Source organism: Microtus oregoni, unplaced genomic scaffold (genome assembly GCF_018167655.1).
Source record: "Microtus oregoni isolate MIOR12 unplaced genomic scaffold, Mior012 000020F_ref0000438, whole genome shotgun sequence".
NCBI lineage: Eukaryota > Metazoa > Chordata > Mammalia > Rodentia > Cricetidae > Microtus > Microtus oregoni.
Window position 1 is genome coordinate 21,563,727 of NW_024543079.1, and position 20,708 is coordinate 21,584,434.

Genomic DNA, 20,708 nt, shown 5'->3' on the forward strand with positions numbered 1-20,708 from the left:
GATGCAGGCTGGAGCGGAGCGCTTATAATCTCAATGCTGGGGAGGCAGAGACAGGGCATTCTTGTGGTCCACTGGCTGGTCAGTCTAGACAAACTGGTGAAATCTAGGCCAATGAGCAGCCTTCAAAGGAAGTAGGTAGCCTTTCTAAAGTTGACAGCCAGGATAGTCCTTTGGCCTCCCTCCATATGCACACACATGTATATCCTCCACAAGATAAATATGCTCATATGCACATATACAAATGCATTAAAATACAGCAGCAAATCACAATTACAGTGTTGAAATCTTTCAAAATTGTGTTTCTTTTTTTAAAAATGTATAAACTTAGTGGTGCTAAGGCTCAAACAAACTCAGGGCCTCCTATATTGTAAGTACATATCTACCATTGAACTGAACATCCTCAACCCTCAAAAATATTTTAAGCATATGCCTTTAAAAATTCATATTTTGAACCATTTCTTTGAACATATTTAAGAAATCATTAGAATGGAACTCATTGACAAAGTCATTTCTTTGTTTTTAGACAAAGAGATAAAATTATAGATCATAACCCGAAAAGGGAGGCACTAAGAAAACTCAGCAAACAGTCTCTCATCTCACCTGAGAAACCATCCCAAGCAGAATGCTTCTCTCCAGCCCACTTATTTGCAGATGCACGGTGTTCTGAAACTGATAGCGTGGGGCCCAGCGGGCTAGCTCTTTCTTCCCCGACTTCAATATGTTCTTGTGTCAGTATTTCTCCATTTGATCCCTCTGATCTGCTAGAACTGTCACACTTTAAATCAGTGGTTCTGTTCTCTGGACTTAATCTTTCCTGTACCGAGGCATGGAGCTCAGCAGACTTCTTGCCTTCAGATAAATTACCCTTGCTGGGACGTGTGCTGCTCCCTATCTCCAAGCAATGAGTTTGTTCTTTCTCAGACAATACACAGCTTGTGACTGGCGTTTTCTCACCAATCTGAAGAGATGTCGTTCCATCTATTTTGTCAGACTTATTTAAGCACTGTGTGTCACTATTAGTTTGTACTACACAGCTGTCTGTCACACAGCTGCTCTGGGCTGTCTGTTGGTGTGAATGTGGGTCAGGAATTGAAAAGTTCTTTGTGGGTTGCTTAGATTTCTGCTCTGTACTGAAACTGTCCATGCTTGAGATGGCTGACATCTGGCGGCCCATAAAGATTGTTGCTGGTTGATACAATCCTCTTGACATGGCTGTCCCTGAGTTAACTCCTGCCTGTACTGCACCCTGCAAAAAGAGATGTGAGTTAAACACATTGCATATGAACAATGAAGCAGAAAGAAAAGGAGGTAAAGGAAGCATAACTATGGAATTCAACACCTACCACCAACAAAACACGTCTTCCCACTTAATGAGTTGGCAAACTCTACTACAGTCCAGATTATTATTGTAATAATAATGTCACTGTACAAAGTAACTATTGCCAAAAAACTATAGAACTCATTTCTAAAAATGAAATGCATGTATTTAATCCAGCTGAAGTACATGGCTCAAATAAAACAAAATTAGTACATTTTAGGTTATGTGTCTTTTACCCCAGTGACATTCCCTGGAAAGTGCTGAGTTATAAAAGCCCTCCACCCAGAGCTCATTTAGTATTGCTATAAAGGAACCTGACCAAAGACCAAAGAGGGGGGAAAAAAACAAGGAAATATATAGGGCAGACAATGAACAATGAACGGATTCAACTCTATTTCTACTGCTTTATATAAAATAAAAACTTCCCGAACATCTTTAAGGAACTTTTAAATAATTTAAATTTACTAGCATGTTTATAGGAAATCTGAGCCTGTCCTTTGAAGGGTAGAGAAAAGGAGAGAAGACAGAAAGAAGCAAAGCTGAGCAGAGAACCCTAACCAGCTTGTACAGGGGTGCTGGTGCCAAGCAGAACTAAAAGTAACAAGCGTGAAGCCTTCTAGAAGCTAAGTGCTTTTCTTCCCAGAGGACCAGAGCACGGCCACAGTCAAGAGTGCTCACTTCCCAGAGCCTTACACTGTGGATGGGGAAATGCAAAATGTATCTACACCCTTCCTCTGCAGAAGGAAATACCAACATCCAAATTGCAGGACAAGAAATGTCAGAAACAACAGAATCCAGGCCGTATTTCTCTTCAAACATTGTCTCTTCTAATCCTGGAATAACAGAACAAAAACCACAACCCACCCCCAACTCTGAGGTCAACAAATCAAGGACACCATAGAAAGGCAAGGAGATAGAGTACTAAGCAGTCTCTGCCCTGCAACAGCTGACAACCCAGCAAAGCTCTTCAGCTCTCTGGGAGTTAATCAGCCTTCTAGGCATGGATTTGGCTTTTAAAAAATGCTGGAGGTAGGTGGCCCCAAAGATTGCTCCAGAAATGGGGAGGGGCTAATGTATATATATGTACATGCTTGTGCATGTAGTATGCATGGAGGCCAGAAGTCAATGTCAGCTCTCTTCCTCTGCTTCTTATTTTTTGAGACAAGGTCTGTCTGAACCTGGAGCTGTCTGGCCAGCAAACCCCAGGAAGCTTCACTGTCTTTGCTTCATTAGTGTTGAGATTACACATGTGTATCACTGTGATGGCTTTTTTTACATTAGATGCCAGAGAGCTGAACTCATGCCCTGATGTTTGCCACCACCTCGTGTTACTACACAGATTATTAGAAATGGGTTAATCAAGATGTGAGAATTAGCCAGTAAGAGGCTATAGCTAATGGGCCAAGCAGTGTGTGAATGAATACAATTTGTGTGTTGTTATTTCGGGTGTTAAGCTAACCATGTGGGAACCGGGCGGGACAAAAAGTAGGCCTGCCCGCAGCTCCTTACTACAAATGGTGCCCAGACGTGGATAACTGCATACACAGAAAACCTGAGAAAGCTTGGGAAAGAATAGAGTAAAGCATGTTTCCTTGGTAGCAGCAATTTCTCGGGTCTGCTCTGCTTGCTAGAGGCAAGCAAGCACTCTCATCTAAGAGAGGCTTCCTGACTCAGCTTTAGCTGCAAAACCCTGCAGCTGTTTTAAGAGGTCCTGCCACGAAACATTTAAACAGTGTTGATGAAAAGCTGAACGCATGCTTTTCGGTTTTCAGCCGTAGCAGGAAAAAAGCTGTGCCGTTTTAAAATGCCGGTTTTCTGGGCCGTCCTGCCAGGGCAAACTCTCACTTTTTCAGGCAGGAAGTCTGACTAAGTGTGGTCTGTAAGCAGAATGCTGCAGCTTGCTTGCTGGCAAGGACCTTGAAACGCCATAGAGTTGTGGTGATAAACAAGGCTATAGTTGGTACCTCCATCATGAGGTCGGAAAGCTAAGGAATGGGCTGGATCCAGCCGTCAAAGCCACAGCTTTAATCCTCTCCATAAAGACTCATGTGGTCAGAAAAAGAGAGATATACAGCAAAGAGAGATTCAAAGTCGAAGAAAACCTCTAAATGGTTTACAGTGTGTTAAAAATATATGTAGGCTAAATGTTAAAGTTCTTAAAGTAAAAAAAAAGAGAGAGTAGTTTGGTGTGGTGGCACACACCTTTAATCCCAACACTTGGGAGGCAGAGGTAGATTGACCTCTGTTACTTCAAGGTGTGGCAGGACACACCTTTAATCCCAATGCCTGGGAGGCAGAGACAGACAGATCTCTTAGAGTTCAAAGACAGCTTGGTCTACAGAGTTATTCCAGGACAAAGATATTCAGAGAACCTGTCTCAAAAAATAAAAGTAAAAATAAACAAAATAGAGGTTAAAATAAAGCCGCACAATGACGGAAAATACACAGAGAATCTTGATACTGTATGCTATTATGCTCTCTTTGAATTGTTTGAATGCTGAGGAAGGAGCAACAGCTGCTAAAAGATATTTGTTTATAAACACTGCTGAACTAATCCAAGGTAGATATTTTGAAAATACCTTGACTTTAAAATTTGGATCTAATGCTTTGGAAAAGTTCTTCTTTTGTTTTCACAAAGGATGAGACCCTGTGGATTGCTTCTATCCCAATATGGTATGATAGACCACGCCCTCCTGAAAGGTTGCTGTGAACACCCTCAAAAAAATTACTTCACTCAACTGCTGACTCAGATGAATCTAGCACACAGGTTATACCATGAAAGACCTAAATAACAACATCCCCATTCAGCACGAAGCAGTTTGGAGAGAAAAAAACTGCGCCCATATTCCCAAATATTGTTTATAAATGTTCTTTTACATTTAAAGGGGGAAATGATATAGATATGAATAATTTACATTGGTATAAATTTTACTCTATTGATATAAATTTAAGGTCAATATTGTTATATGTATATGTATTTCTGATCTTGACTAAGGTATTGTGATTGTGTAGTTCATTTAAAAATGTAATGTATAATTAGGAAATATAGGTTGATAATGCATAATCATCAATAATAGTAAAGCTTGTAGTCATGTTAGATTTTCTAGATATATAGAGATATATTTCAGTTAGATAGACATTCTTCAGATCTTTCAAAGACTGCACAATATGGCATTTAATGTTTTAATGACTTAGGGCTTTTCATGACAATGAGACACGTCTGCTCCTGGCAGCACCAATCTACTTCAAGAGGAAGATGGGCATCGGAGAGGCTGTTTATGGAGTTGGTTAGCCATTTGGGCAAGAAACTGCTCTTGCCTGGACTGATGTATAAACTGGACACAAAGAATCCACAGAGAGAGGACTGCTGAACTTGCCTAAGGGTGAGATGGTCTTTCGGGGTTCCTGATTCATGAAAGAGTCTGCGAGACATTCTGCAGGACACAGCAGAAAGTGACTGAACTGTCTTTGAAATTTCCTGCTTCATGGAAGAGTCTTCTGGATACTGTGGGCCTGTAGGCCTAAGATGGATGCCCCAACGGTACAGAGGAACTTTGGCTGACTGTCCAGGCAGCGAGATGTCTCTGTCATTTCTAGAGTTTGGAAGTTGTTTATTTTTTGTTTAATTAGGCAATATTATATCCTTTTGGAGTCTTTGATGGAGTTGAAGGATAGACAGATAGTTATAGTTGTTTTCCTTTGTTATGATAAAAGATAAAAAAGATATAAATATTGTAAATGTAATTCTTACTTGATAACTGTTTTGTTATATGTAATTTTGCTATGTTAAAGTTAAAGCCTTCTTTTTTGTTTAAACAGAAAAAGGGGAATGATGTAGGAGGGTCTTGTGTTTTGTGTTGATTTCATTGGATAATAAAGAAACTGGCTTGGCCATTTTATAGGCCAGCCCTTAGGTGGGTGGAGTAGACAGAACAGAATGCTGGGAGGAAGAAGGCAGTGGGAGAGATGCAATGAAGCTCCAACCCAAGATGGATGTAGGCTAGAATCTTCCCGGTAAGCCATCTCCTCGTGGTGCTACACAGATTATTAGAAATGGGTTAATCAAGATGTCAGAGTTAGCCAATAAGAGGCTAGAACTAATGGGCCAGGCAGTGTTTAAAAGAATACAATTTGTGTGTTGTTATTTCGGGTATAAGCTAGCCGTGCGGGAGCTGGGCGGGATGAAAACCAGGCCTGCTTGCTCATCACTACACAGACTGGCTACTAACCCAGCAAACAGAGGACACAGCAGTTCTCATGATCTCTCTCTTTTTTGTTCTAAGCAAAAACCAAAGCCACAAAGCAAAGGGCCAGGTATAGATCTCAGATGGAAAAGTCATAGGGCAAAGACCAAATGAAGTGCATCTGAGTTACTCCCCCAGTAGTTCTCAGATCTCTCGGATTGACTAAAAGAAAGCAAACGATCCCTACTGAACAAAACTCAGAGAAGCAAATGCCAGGAACAAGTTAAGATGCTCATCAGACAAACAAGGGAAAGCAGCACATCATGGGATCTTACAGTCATGCTTCAGACCCACAGGAAGTGGACACAATGCCCTGTTAACAGAGGTTTGCTTCTGGCAAGGAGAAGCAACAGCTCATGACAGGAAGTAGTTCAGTGCTCTCTGATTCTGCCAGGTGTGACCAGAGTTCCCAGACTACTGAATTCTGAGTTCTCTGAAAAGTTGAGCATCCAAACTGCCTAGGCTCCCACAAAGCCAGAACATGCAGTAGGATCAAAAACCCACTGCGATTGTTCTTGAGTTCTCAGTATTCCTCATTGTCCGCTATGTTCAGCTAGTCCGGATTTATCCCATGCTTTTTCAGACCTAGGCCAGCTGGCCTTGGTGAGTTCCCGATAGAACATCCCCATTGTTGTGGGAGCCTAGGCAGTTTGGATGCTCACCTTACGAGACCTGGATAGAGGTGGGTGGTCCTTGGGCTTCCCACAGGTCAGGGAACCCTGATTGCTCTTTGAGCAGATGAGGGAGGGGGACTTGATCGGGGGAGGGGGAGGGAAATGGGAAGCGGTTGCGGGGAGGAGGCAGAAATCCTTAATAAATAAATAAATTAAAAAAAAAACAAAACTTTAAAAAAAACTGTAAAAAAAAGTTGAGCAATATACTTACGAATGAGAACATTAGGTTTTAGGGGCCTGTAGCTAGTCAGGAGTTATGATCAGATGGCCCTAACTACACATAAAAAAATGAAGTGGGACATCACTCACTAAAATCCCATACAGGCAACTCTAGAGGATCCATCAAGATTCAAGAAGTTCAGGGCTGGAGAGATGGCTCAGCGGTTAAGAGCATTGTCTGCTCTTCCAAAGGTCCTGAGTTCAATTCCCAGCAACCACATGGTGGCTCACAACCATCTGTAAAGAAGTCTGGTGCCCTCTTCTGGCCTGCAGATATGCACACAGACAGAATATTGTATACATAATAAATAAATATTTTTTTTTTAAAAAAAAGATTCACGAAGTTCCTAAGTCTTCAGTTTGGTTTCTTCACTGGCTAGTTGTCACTGCTTGTTTATCTGAAGTGATGTGTGGAAGTGCATGTATGCAAACTTACAGAAAAGTTGCAAGAATCACAGAAAAAAGTAGCTTAACACTCTTTAGCAAGATGGATCAAGTGTTTGCATTTTTCCCATTTCTTTGCCATTCTTCTCTGTTCTATACATGTGCCTGCAATACATTTACTTATATATGTAGACTAGTTCTGTATGTTTCCTAAGCTCAGGGCACTACATTCTTTGTCCCAGTGGTGAGCTTCATTACTATAATCAGAAAATTTAATGAGGATATAATTTTGTTCTCTATTCTGTAGTTCACAGTTTTTGTCAATTGCCCAAATAATGTCCCTTATAGCTAGTTACCTTTGTTCTAGGTTTAAGATTCAATTTAGGTTTGTGTTTCCTGAGTCTCCCTAATCTGCAGCAGACGGTTAGGCATTCTTTCTCATTCTTGACCTTGGCAGTTTTTAAGAACACAGGTTATCTGCCTGCACATGTTGTCTCTCAATGCATTTGACTGATGTTTCCTTAAGATTGCACTCATATTATTCATTTACGGTAGTATAATCACAAAAGAGTGTTTCTACTTTGTAAGGAGTATGAAGAATGAGAGAAAGAAGAGAGACAGAGACAGAGAGAAAGGTTGATTGATGCCTAATTTTCTTCTAGTAAACAAAGTAATTAGAAAATAAACCCAACAGAAAAAAAAAAGACCACCACACAAGTGTAGTAGCATTTCACTTGTATTTTAATAAATAAAACTTGTCTGAGGATCAGAAAAGTAATTATTGGCCAGCCTTTTAGACCAGGCAGCAATACAAACACCTTTAATCCCAGCAGATACACTAGTTTGCCAGGTGATAGTGGTACACACCTTTAATCCCAGAACTAAAGAGGATTATAAGACGGGAGAAGACAGCTCTTGGGTACAGTCTCATTCTGAGATTCCTGGAGGCAGGATTGTCATTTTCGAACTGAGGTGGAGCTAAGAGCCAATGGCTGGCTGCTTTACTTTTCGGATCTTCAAGCTGAACCCCAATTTCTCTCTCTGAGTTTTTATTAATCATATTTCACACAAATTCATGTATAGATCATTTATAACCAAGAAAAATTGGGAGCAACCTATATATACAAAGTCAGGACTTTGCTTGGCAGCTTTTTCATTTGTTATCACTAGATTCTAAGATACATATTTCTTTTCTTTTAAAAATAATCTTCAAAACAGGAAAAACTGTAAGTTCTGAGTCTTCTCAGAGCAGTTTCTGAGTCAGGGAGAACTCCCAGTTCTTCATTATTGTTGGTACTGCATCAGAATAAGGGCTTCAAAGGCTTATAAGAGGCAGACATACTGTCAAAAGAAGGCACATGTGTTCAGTATTTAAGAATCTGATAGAAAGACTAGCTTGTCTGTGCCCTTCTACTGCTGTGTAGCTGTGACCTGGCAGTAGATCCCTCCTCTCAGGTTTCTGCTTTGTTCTTCCTTTTCCTGCACCATCCACCTTCCACTTCTTAAAATTTCGGGGAACTAAGGAGAGTGAGAGCGAAGCAAATGAACACGGCTGAACACACTTACTGGTGATCAGAAGTCTCACTAACAGCTATTTTTACTGAGGGAGAGAAAGGAACCTGTGTACAGATATCAACAAGTTTAGAACTGACAGACATAGGAACTAGTTTCAAAGTAGATAAGTCTTGGTCCTTACTCTACTTTAAACAATGCTACATTCATATTTTAAAAACTGATAGGAACATTTTAATTTTTTTAAGTGATTTTTTTTCCCCTACAGCCAGGGGATGAGAAGCAGAAAGCTGAAGGAGAAAGGAAAAGGAGCTGTCAGAGCAAGCATTCAGTTATATGAAGAATGGCTTTGCTAGTGATGTATTATTTTACTGAGTATTAGCAGGGTTGAGATTTGCAGAGGACCCTAAAATGACAAAGAAAAAAAAAAGCAGCAATGTATGTTTTCCTCTGGCACTCCCCTTGTGCCATGTCATGGGTGAAAGAAACCATTTCCTATAAAATGTATGTGTCTTTGCTAAACCAGCTCCCGCTTCTCTTGTCCTCCTCATTCGCTGTTTCACCTTCCCCTCACTCCACTCCTGTATCTATGTGCATGAGTTTTCCACTTGTAAGAGCCTCTGCACCATAATATGCTTTCCCATCATCCCACCATAGACGGTGAACAAAGGAAGAGAACTGTCTAGCACAAAGTTCCCATCAAAGGTGTTTGGACTATGGGAAAAAGGTTCCTTCATGACTTGCCCTTTCCCACCATTTTTTTTAAGCAAATTATTTTATATGGTTACCTAAAAGTAGGTTGATAGACAATATATTAAGACTCTTGACCAAAATAAAGTTTAAAAGCAAAACTATGGTTTTTGTTTTGTTTATTTGTTTTTTAAGACTCCGCACAACGAGTCTGTCTTTTAGGATCTGGATCCAGACTCAAGCGCTCAACAGTGTGGGGTCCGGGAAAGACAGAGAATTTCATTGAGCACTTCTTTCTTAATTTGCAAAGTAGACATTAAACACACTGGATTTTGTAAGGCTGCTGTGGACTCACACAAATACACACCCACACAAATCCCTAGAATGAGAGTGATGGAGGAAGGTCATTGGCTAATAAAGGAACTGCCCTGGCCCATTTTATTGGTTAGGACATAGGTAGGTGGAGTAAACAGAACAGAACGCTGGGAGGAAGAGGAAGTGAGGTCAGACTCCACAGCTCTCCTCTCAGGAGCAGACGCCTCAGCAGAGACGCCATGCCCTGCTCCCTGGCAGACACACGCGATGAAGGTCCGACCCAGGATGGACATAGGCTAGAATCTTCCTGGTAAGCGCACCTTGGGGTGCCATACACAGATGATTAGAAATGGGCTAAATTAATATGTGAGAATTAGCCTAGAAGATAATGAGCCAAGCAGTGATTAAAAGAATACAGTGTCCGTGTAATTATTTCGGGGCATAAGCTAGCCGGGCAGGCGGCTGGGGTGTTGGGGACGCAGCCCCGCCGCTGCCCTTATTACTTCATGAGAGCAGAAATATAGCAAGACCAAAGCCAATGTTAGTTACTAGTAGACTGGTTTTCCATTAGATACTTAAAAGGCACACCTAAAGGAAGCAGGATGCCAACCGTGCAGGCTCCATCTGGACTGTTACTGCAGATAGGGCACATCTCTCTTAAAAGAGAAGAGCTCTCAGAGCTTTCTCCTCTGCTCTGAGCAGTCTATTAGCACCCTTTTGGTCTGAAAGCTGAGATAGAACATTTCCTACACAGCCCTGAAAAATGGGTCTGTGCATCTAGTCTGCAGAAGGCTTTGAACTTGCTTAAATAACTCAATCCTCTTGAGAAACTACTATAATCCAGTATAGTTTCTAATTGTTTTCTGAATTACCAGCATAGAAATTAAAAAGCTATAGGATCTGGGGATGTGGCACAGTGGTACAGAGCTTACATTTGTAAGGGCTTGTATTCAGTCCTCGGCACTGAAAAACCTATTAATGAAGACACCGAGCTGAAAATAGAATGTTTTACCTTTCATGGCTCAGAGTAGAATTGACGTCATTGTAGATGTGAACGTGAGAAGGGAAGGTCACCATACCCGCAAAGGCAACTGCTCAGAGCCTCATTCTGGGAAGAGTCTGTTTCCATTTGAGCAGTGACTCAAGGAAGCTACTGGTGAGAGCAGCACCATAAACTGGTAAGGTCAGAAACTGGCCTTTCTACATATCTGTTGACAGTAACCTTCTCTGCTTATTTCCCACGGCAGCTGGAAGAGGACAGGACCAAATTCCTGGGCCCTCATTATCCTGGTGTACACCTCGCATTTTCCGACCGCACCTGTTCCTCTTCATCTGTGACCTTCTGTTGACGGCCACAGAGCAGTCAGAAGTGGGGACAGACACACAGTTCAGTGGCTAAGCTGGAGGATAAATACCTCCCTTCCTTTCCCCTAGGGTAGGACACTTCTGGGATACATTTTGTCTAGTCTTCTGAGAGTGCCCAGTGGGCTGAGTGCCAGGTGCTCACAGCGATAACCCATTCAGTCACATACTCACTGGCTGCTTTCCCGTCTCTGAACTTCCCATCCTCCTTGACTGTGCTTCTGGGACTACCTCTTAAGTAAGTACCTGCATTAATCCTTGGCTTGGGATTTGTTTCCAAAGGATTCCCAAGTCATTTGCTCTTTCAATAGGGGCACTTGAGCTTTAGAATTCAGTTTCCTTCCTATGAGGGGTCTGTTCCTTAACCTCCTGGAGATGACCCTGGCCCTGCAGAGGCTGTCCTGGTTTTATGGATACTGCTCAGAGGCTGAGAACAGCTGTCGCCCCCGCTCCTTGAGCAAGGAAAAACCATCCTCCCCATCAAACACTGGGATGCTGCCTCTCCTACAGTGGGGCTGCTCCAAGCAGCAAGTAGGTCACCTCTGCTGACCTTCCTCAAGTCAATGGTTAAAGCTGTTTCAAAGCTTTTTCCTGACCAGCAGACTCACAGTGACTCTGGTGTCGCCTATGCAGGCTTTCTCCATTTAAACTCTTTCTACTGTACAATCAAGCTAACTGGAACAGATGTACCCATTACTGAAACATGAAGAACTCTAACAATCTGCTACATCCCTAAAACCACCTTTTTATGATCTAGCCTTACTGCTTTGATCTAGACTCTCTCCTCCATCAGTGATTTCTTCTGCAATGGTTACCCCGATTCTCATTTCTCCAGGTTCACCCTGGCCAGCTTCACTCCTGTGATATAATCCCAGTAAGCACAGATATGCACACAAGCACACATTATTCTAAGAAAAGCTCAGTTCTTGAGCACAGAGCCTTGTTATGGGTAACTGAATCTCACGATACATCTGTCCAAATTCATTTTATGGTGTGTCCCACAATCTCTTTAGATTTCAGCCTCACTGTGCAATGACCTTCTGGGCTTCCCTGCTCCTACTCCTTTACTGGTGGTGCTATGACTACCAACAGTGTCCACACTGTGCCAAAGACCATCCATCGTCCTACTCATCCTGTAGTGCCTGCCAAGCACCATTTCCTCCATTAACCACAGGCACCACAGAGGAAACAGCCTCATCTTTCTCCTGCAGCTCAAGTTCATCCCCGTAACTAACTTATTACACACTACCTTGTGTCTCAGAAAGAACAGTTTTGTGAGAATATCTCGAGAGCAAGAATTAAGACATTCTTGGAGAGGCCTACTGTGGTTTCTCAACAGAACAGTTACTCAGTGACTATACTATGCACTAGAAAGTTCCAGACACCAGTAACTGGGCATGGAGAGAAATTCCTATGACTATCTAAAGAAGAGGAGCTTGGATTTCAATAAAAGTACAACATAATTCATAAGATAAGGACTTGTTCAGAAATTAGCATTTAATGATTAACTAAGCCATGATTTTGCTGCAGTGTGTTTACCTTTTAACTGATTAGACATCAAGAGAAAATTAGAAAAGGCAAGATACAAGTTCCTCAAAATGTTGCCTAATTGATTTTTATTACAGTCAACAGTCAAAGCTTTTGAGGAAAGCTTTCAGTACAAAGAAAATGCCCTGTTCTAATTATCAAATGGAGACTCCATAACTATAGGCAAGGTAAGGAGTCAGTAGTGCAGACAGGGGGTTAAAACTCTCCATTTTACTTAAGTGTCATTGATACAGCCACACTAAGAATGTGTCTATCAGGAATAGCAAAGAAAGAACAAACTGGAATATGTCTATCAAGAACAGCAGAGAAAGAACGAACCGGTTTGTAGATTCAAAGTATGTCAATTATTTCCCGGCCAAACGTCCAACAGAAATGTCAGTCTGGTCTGGAAGTCTATCACATCACACCACATTGCCCCACATCTAATGGTGTAGAAATCACTTATCATTAAAGGCCTTTTAATATAGGTCAAGGTTGCTGGGGCTTGGTGTTTTGTATCTTACTGTTTAAAGAATACTCTAAATTCTAGCTTTTTAACTTTTTAATCTATGGAAAAAGAAAACTAAAACTTCTATAAACTCAGATTAATGCCTGCTAGTGCAAGGAAGAAAGGAAAACTAAAACCTTCCTCCTACCATAAAAACAAAATAGTGTGGCCTCTGTTTCTTTTCTGATAAGAGTCTTAAATACCAAACAGTTAACTGCATAATAACATTTACTGGCAGCCAGGCAACCTGCTTAGCAGATATATAAAGCAGGTAAAAGGAGAAAAAGTTAATTTCTTGGCTGAATGATTCCATCGGTAGCTATAGGGCAAACCTGAAAGTCTTTTAGTAAAGTAGCAGTTGATTCTTCTATCAATCTGTAGCACACATACTCTTCCAAGGAAAGCATTAAATATGAAAATCATATCCCGTTATCATCTGTTTCCAGCTTTCAGCCCAGTAAGCTTTTCTTAATGAATGCTGCAGCCTAAGGAACAAGCACACTGGTGGCTTCTCTGAATAATGGAGTGATGCTACCATTTTTGCTTATTACAATATCGACTGGCTGAGGGGGTTTCACACATAGTCACAAGTGACTACTCTTGCCAGCATGCTCCAAGTTATTACAAGATGTTTTTAGACATTTCATCTAAAAGAGCTTTACTGCTTTTAGTGAAGAAAACATCTATGGTCTTGAGCAGAATCATTTATATGGAGATAGGCAGAAGGATTAGAAGCCTGTATTACGGCAGATACATAGCAGAATTTATTTAAGTATTCCTTGCCAGTCTTTTTGTCTATTGCTTAGATATGCAATCTTTTCTTCCCACTTTGTCTGTGAAAAGGTTCAAATGTAAAAATTATACATACAAAGGAAAGAATCAAAGCACCATACTTAGTTTATTTTCATTTAAAATATTTCTCAATCCCATAAGAAGCAGCTACAAAACACTAATGATAAAAATACAGTTTTACCTTTTGCAACCTCTTCAGTTTTCTATAAAATCTTAAGTCCAAGTGACTACCCTTTTGGCAAATTTAATTAAATTAGACATTAAAACAGTGTCATAGAAGCAAAATTCTTTAGATAATCATGGTTCCATCAAAAAATCCTTATAGTAAGATAATTTTATTTAAAACTCTCAACATATGAACACTTTAAAAATTGTCTAAATTTTATGTCTAAAAACCATCAAATCCATCGCCTTACTGTGCTACCTTTTCTCTGGCTTCACCTTCCGTCCCCAGGCTGTCTTTCAGCAGGAGGTGCATCTTCTTCACCTCGGCCTCATGTTCAGTCTAAACATAAACAAAGTTTGACTTTATGGGAGATACTATCACCATTACGAGTAATAGCCACCTATAGCTTGCCATCTTTGCAACAAAAAAGGAACAATGGAGCAGAAAGAAGCTGACGTTGCTGAGAAATTCAGCTTATCTTAGAAAAAAGGCAATTTCACAAATAATATATCAAAAGTTGAACTCTATGAAATGCTACATAATTTTATAGTAAAACAAGGCTTAGTAGATTTTTAGTTTTCTACCTTTTTATGGAAAACCTTAATCCTCAATACACAGCAATAGCATATTTTCTTTAAACTATTATGAAAACCCAGTTACTTGATTCTAAAAGTTAGATGTTAGATATCTATTTTCAATGCCTAAAAAGGAAGACAGAAAGAAAGAAAGAGAAAGAAAAAACATAAGTCCTATGGGTTTGTTGTTTTATTACATATTTTATCTTATATCACTAGGATCCTCAGAGTCACAAACTTCAGTACATTCTTTACTAGGGTATCAACTTGAATCAGTTTTATTCTCTAAAAATAAGAGTATACTGTAGGCAGTCATCAGTACTATCAAAATCAAGTTTGCTTGGGCATCAGTAACTGCATCAAGAGGCCTGCACTGTTGCCTCACTATAACTATATATATGAAACTATATGAAAAAAGGAAATGATTCAGTTCCAAAATGTATTCCTCTAAAATGCACAGCATGAAAGTACTTTGATTCAGTATATTCTTACTCAAAGCCTTAAAAAGCCACTGACTGCAGTTCATCACAGATAAGTATCAGGATGTTTCTGAATTAAGCAATTATACACACAATTAGAAACATACCTCAGAGATAATGAATTAAAGGCTGTTTCCTTAGCTCCCATTCTGAACAAAAAATAGGTCTGAAATTTGTTTTGACAGACAAAAAAATGCATCAGCGACAATAACCCAAACTGAACAACTTTAACATTTTTAAAGATATTATACATGCCCACCTTTTTAATAATGCTATTTCTTCTAACAGGTGCTATTATTAACATGACAAGGGGTAATAAGGATCAAGGAACTATGTAGCTAAAGTTTATATAAGACCAGTGCAAATGATACAATAAGATGATAAAGTAAACAAAGATAGTGGAATAGGCAGCTATCAAAACGCAGTTCCCACGCTTCTGCTCTGCGTCTACACGTTTGAATTCTGACTGACTCGATTCCTAAGCCCAAACGCTTTCAAACCGCAAACTTGTCAGATACTAGGAGAAGTACCTTTAAAGGACGAGAGTCAGATTACAATAGACATAAAATAAAAACACATAAAACTGCTCCTGCTGTGACTATAATTTTTTTGTTATGATCAGTGAGTATTGGACCAGTCTGGTTATTAGGGATCATTTCAGAGCCACCTCCCAAACAGAGCGCTTTCTCACAGAAGTACAAGGGTTTTATTCAATTAATTATGTTGAAGCAAAGAGCAAATGATAACTGTATAAAGTTTCAAGGAAACAGTAGAAATGCATTCTCAAGAGCCTGACCTAGACTGTTCTCAACACACTGAAGTTTACTGAACAATAAGGTACTCTTTCTAAAGTATGGATCAAAAAATTGTTGAATAAATTTTGAAAGCAGAGTGATGCTACCATAAATTAATAACAAATACAAACTAAATCTTTGTACCCTTTAGAAGAATAACCACCTAGAATATTCTGTTCTTTTTCTTTGCCCTTTCTGGACATTTAGTAACTACCATATCTATCTTCTGAATGCTAGAAATTTTCCAGCTGCAGGACTATTAGCTCCCTAGTGCCACCTTCTCTCCAGTTGCAATTAAACAAAAGCAAAGGATTCTACTACTTTTATAAGTTTATTTAGGATGGATACACACCAACATATCCCAACACTCAGTGAGGAGGCAGAGGCAGGAAAATGGTGAATTCATGTGTACCTGAGCCACACAAGAAATGTCTTGAAAAGGTTTTTTTAAGTTTGGTTCTAAAATAGCATACAGATTAATTTTCCTAACTGTTCTTGAAAAAAAAAGAAAGAAAGACAAGAAAAAAAGAAAAAAAAAGTCTAGTTCGACAGAGGACATGTCCTTGTTTGCATCTTCATTCTCTTGTCTCATCCCTAATCTTCTCTCTGATCAGGCTCAGGGCTTGGAACAGATCCTTTCTCTCTAGTGTATACTCCAGTCTTCCCTTCCTTTCTGACACACAAACTTTTCGTGGTTAGATTTGTTGATTTAGGGGGCAGGGCAACTCATGTCCCAGTAGCATCACCTAATCCAGAATCCCCAGGACGACCCTCTTGTCATTTTCCCCAACCTAGAAAACCCGTTTTTATAAACTAACAGCACTGAGTTAACCTATGTGATAACACCTTCTGTCAGCAACAGTTCTGCTTCATGGCACTGGTGATGCTGTCCACCTAAATTTAAGAGAACCTCTCCACTCACTTCCTCATATGCAAAAGCAATTGATTCAGCTAAATTACTAGGCACCGTTAACAATAAACTGGGCCGTGGGAAGAGGAGACAAGCAGTCCTACAGGTCTCTGGGCTCTCCCCGCACTCACAACACATTTCCCCTCCTACTGCATTCCTCTGCTTTCTCACTGTCACTCCCTTTTCCCTCCCCCACACTGTCATTTGCCTGACAATGTCCCCACTACCCTTCTTCCCTACTACTTTCTTTCCCTCCCTGGTTTCTGAAATCGCACAGCTGATTCTCAGTTACAGACCAGGGAAAGAGCTTACACTAAACAGATATTTACGGTCAGCAGCCCCACTTCCACAGGTTATAACTGAAGATGGGCACAGTGACAAACTGTTTAATTTGATTCTCAGGTGAATCTTTGGTTTTCTCTCCCCCTATTTTTTCCAATACCTGTGTTTCCTCTTAGAGAGTGGAGTCTCACTAGAAGACACAAGAGAACGTGCATTTATTCAACTAGCACTTATAGTAACAAGGTATATATAAGATATAACTAAACCCATATTAGTTCTCACATAAGTGGCTACAATCCATTAAGACAACCAGACCCCAAATATGGAAGAACTGACTTTCAATCAGGTCTCAATGCTTACTGAGTGCTTATTGGAATCACAGTCTGGGTGGGACACAGAGCACTGACATCCTAAGACAGGAACCCACAGTGAAATAAGAACAACCAATACATAAACAGAATTATCATGAGGGAAGGACAGAGGCAATTACGACACAGACTTAAGACAGGGCAAAGTGACAAAGGCAGGTATGAGATAATGTGGGGCATTCAAGGAAATGCTGTTTGTTCAGCAGGTTAAAGGACTGTGGGTATATGTGATCATGAGAGAAAGGGTGCACATGTCCAGCAGATAAAGAAGTATCTTTATCTACAGTGAAGTAGAAAAACAGTGGGAAGATATAGGGATGGGAGAGGTAGAGGAAGGAAGACAGGGAGAGAGACTATGTGTATGTAAGTATGAGGGGTGCATCATAGGACTGAGGTGGGGATAGTGAGCAGGTACAGACCAACACCTGGGCTCTGACCTGAGATACCTGGGCTACCACCTCATAATTGAGTAAGGCTTGCCCTTCCTGAATTCTTACATTCTGGTGCCATGCCTAATACAGTGTGGTAGGCTGCACATATATTAGTAAATAAATACTCTATATGTGTCTTAAGGGACTTTTTTTGTGCTCCAAAGTTCCAGTACCCGAGTACCTGTGTCTAGGGCCTCTCAAAGCCCAGGGAGGTTTCTCTGTCTGTAGGAGTACATGACTAATTCTCCAGCCCCATGTTTACCCTTACCCATCCATTCTCAGCCCACACTGCTCCAGAGCCACTGCAGAAAATCATAAGCTGAGCCATGAGGTCAGTTCATTCTTTTTTAGCTTTCAAGCTATTCTAAAGGATTTTAGCATTATATATACAAAGAAGGAGAAACTGACCAAATGTAACTCGAGAAAAACCTCCATCTCTCAAAAACTGTTTCACGTTGTTCTCCTTCCTGGAATTCTACGAACTTTAAAGTTCATGTGTATTAACTATGCTCTATCCAGGACAAAGTCTGCAACATTTGGAGGTGTAGGTGATGTGTTCTGAACATCTTTAAGTAATTTACCCAAGGTCCTCAGCAAGGAGGTAAAGGAGGGATCAAAGTGGAAAAGCATTAAGAGGGAACAGATGACTCCATCATAACTAAGGCCACCACTAGACACTGGCATAAAAGACCAACATCTCCTAGGACAAACCTTTGCTTACAGCTAAACTAATGGTCACAAACTGGGTTTCTGGCATTAGTGCTGGGTTCTGCGGACATGTGCTCAGAGCACCATGTAGGCATGCACTAGAAGGGACTAAGGTGCCAGAATAAAAGGAAGCCTTGAACAGCAGTCACTATACCACAGAGCCAGGAACATGAAAGGCAACTTCCAGGGAGCACTCATCAGTGTAGCCCAGACCAAAAAAGACACAAAACAGGAAAAAAAAAAAAAAAAAAAAAAAACTCAAAGAGGGAATCGACTTCTAAAAGGAACCTTACTGGTGCTTAAATTCACACAATAACAAATAACCCTGTTCAGACAACTGAAAGTGGCTGCTACTGATCTGGGAAAGCTTTTCAAAACACATTGTAGAAAACAAGATGCTACCTTCAGTTTCTGAAGCTTCTCTGAATTTGTGGTCAAGTGTTCAACATAAGTCTGGACACACTCGAACTTCTTTAAATATCCTTGGTTTCGGAGATGAGCCCTCCTTTCAGATTCACAGACTTCCTTCAGGTATTTCTTTAGTTTTGCACATTTCAGCTTAGCTCTTAAGGAAAAAAAAGTAGATCTTTAATAATATAACTCAAATTTAACAAACTTAAGAATAATTTTCTTTAACAAAAGTGTCAATAAGACAATAAAAATCTAAGAAATTTTACTCAAAGCATTGATGCCCAGGGAATAGAATGCATATGAAAGTTCAGAGAAAGAAAATTATTATGGTATCACATTGGTCACGACACACTTCTCCTGAGAAATGCACAGTGCCATTGGACAACACAGGAAAGACTCGTTCTGTTGGGACAGGTCTCACCATACAGCCTAGGATGGGCTGGAACTTGAGGTCCTCTTCCTTGGCCTCCCCCGTGTGAATATTACAGGTGTGTGGCACAATGCCCAGCTATGTGAATCTTTTGTTTTGTTTTGTTTTTTGGAGACAGGGTTTCTCTTTGTAGCCCTGGCTATCCTGGAACTTACTCTATAAGGCTAGCCTCGCTGCCTGCCCTGCCTTCTGAGTTCCAGAATTAAAGGCAAGCACCACCACACCCAGCTCTGGATTTATTTCTTAATCTGGAATCTGGTTTCAAGAGCACTGTCTCTTTAGTCATATTCAAATGCAGACTTAGCCCAGTTTCTATATGATGGCAATTTTTAAATTAATCACTCATACAAAAGCAGAATCAAACTATAAACTATAGTCCATAAAATTAAGAGAATTTAAAATACAAAAACTGTCATTTAAATAATGTAAAAACGTATTAGACATTACAACATGTTAGTGAGATATTTCTAGCAAAATTAAACTCTGAGAAATCTTTTGGAGACTCTTATCCAAATTGTAAAACTAAAAGACATAGTAGACAGCTAAGTACACAAACTTCTCTTCTCATAGACCGATATGCTAATCTTCTTCCCACTTCACAATGAACTGAACCACAAATGAGCACCTTATGGGGAGCATTTGTATTATTGGTCCAGTAAGATATTTTATATTCTTTCATCTACATATATTTTATTTTATATTCTTTCATCTACCTTCCCAGTACAAATTTTTGAAGATCCTAGAAATTTCAAAAATTAATCAAGGGCTGGAGAGGTGGCTCAGAGGTTAAGAGCACTGGCTGCTCTTCCAGAGGTCCTGAGTTCAATTCCCAGCAACCACATGGTGGCTCACAACCATCTGTACTGACATCTGGTGCCCTCCTCTGGCATGTGGGCAGAGGCAGAATGTTGTATACATAATAAATAAATAAATCTTTAAAAAAAAAATTAATCAACAATGTATCTTAAGCCTCTAATTCTAGGTCAACAAGATTTCTGAAATCCCTGCCCCCCTCCCATTTGGGGAGCAGTGGTGGGGAGTGTTTATGTATGAATGTGTGTTCTTTGCAAGTCAGAGGACAACCTCGGGTGTCATTCCTCACCTTTTATCTCGTTTGAGACAGGGTCTCTTGTTCACCACCACATATAGCAGATTAGCTGGCTCACAAATTCCTAGGGAGCTTGGTCTCTGCCTACCATCTTGATATGGGATTTCAGACAGCACCACCAAGTCAGGCTTTATGTGGACTCTGAACTTCAGTCCTCAGGCTGCCCAGCCAGGACTTTCGCACTGAGCCCTCTCCCCAGACCAGAAGGTTATCATACTAACAACACATGCTTTAACTGTGATTGGCTGTCTTCATCTGTCCTTCTGAATAAAACAATCTACCACTGTTTTTCCTGCCTGTACCCGCATGTCTGACACAAATGACGGTAATGGAGGGTGACTCAACACACTCATATCTAGAGACTTAATAAAGCTGCTTAGCAGCCATGGCTTCTCCACTCAAACTCTAGTCCTCATTCTTGCTATTAGCCTTCAAAACTGGTCATGTAAGCCATCTAGCCACCCAAGCAAACCCACATCTATTCAGTAGTGCAAGTATGAA

The 20,708-nt window shown here is 40.4% G+C and overlaps 1 protein-coding gene across 2 annotated transcripts in view; it reads right to left on the bottom strand.

The window, feature by feature from the left end:
- Window positions 1-20,708, bottom strand: part of Kiz (kizuna centrosomal protein) — a 96,380-nt gene that overhangs the window by 68,644 nt on the left and 7,028 nt on the right. The window contains exons 3-5 of one of the 2 annotated variants that reach the window (XM_041670497.1): window positions 18,661-18,823; window positions 13,970-14,050; window positions 601-1,246 (exon numbers count right to left, since the gene is read on the bottom strand). In XM_041670497.1, coding sequence (XP_041526431.1) covers window positions 601-1,246; window positions 13,970-14,050; window positions 18,661-18,823 — 890 coding nt within the window. The remainder of the gene's footprint in view (window positions 1-600; window positions 1,247-13,969; window positions 14,051-18,660; window positions 18,824-20,708) is intronic. The other variant, XM_041670498.1, reaches the window with a different exon arrangement.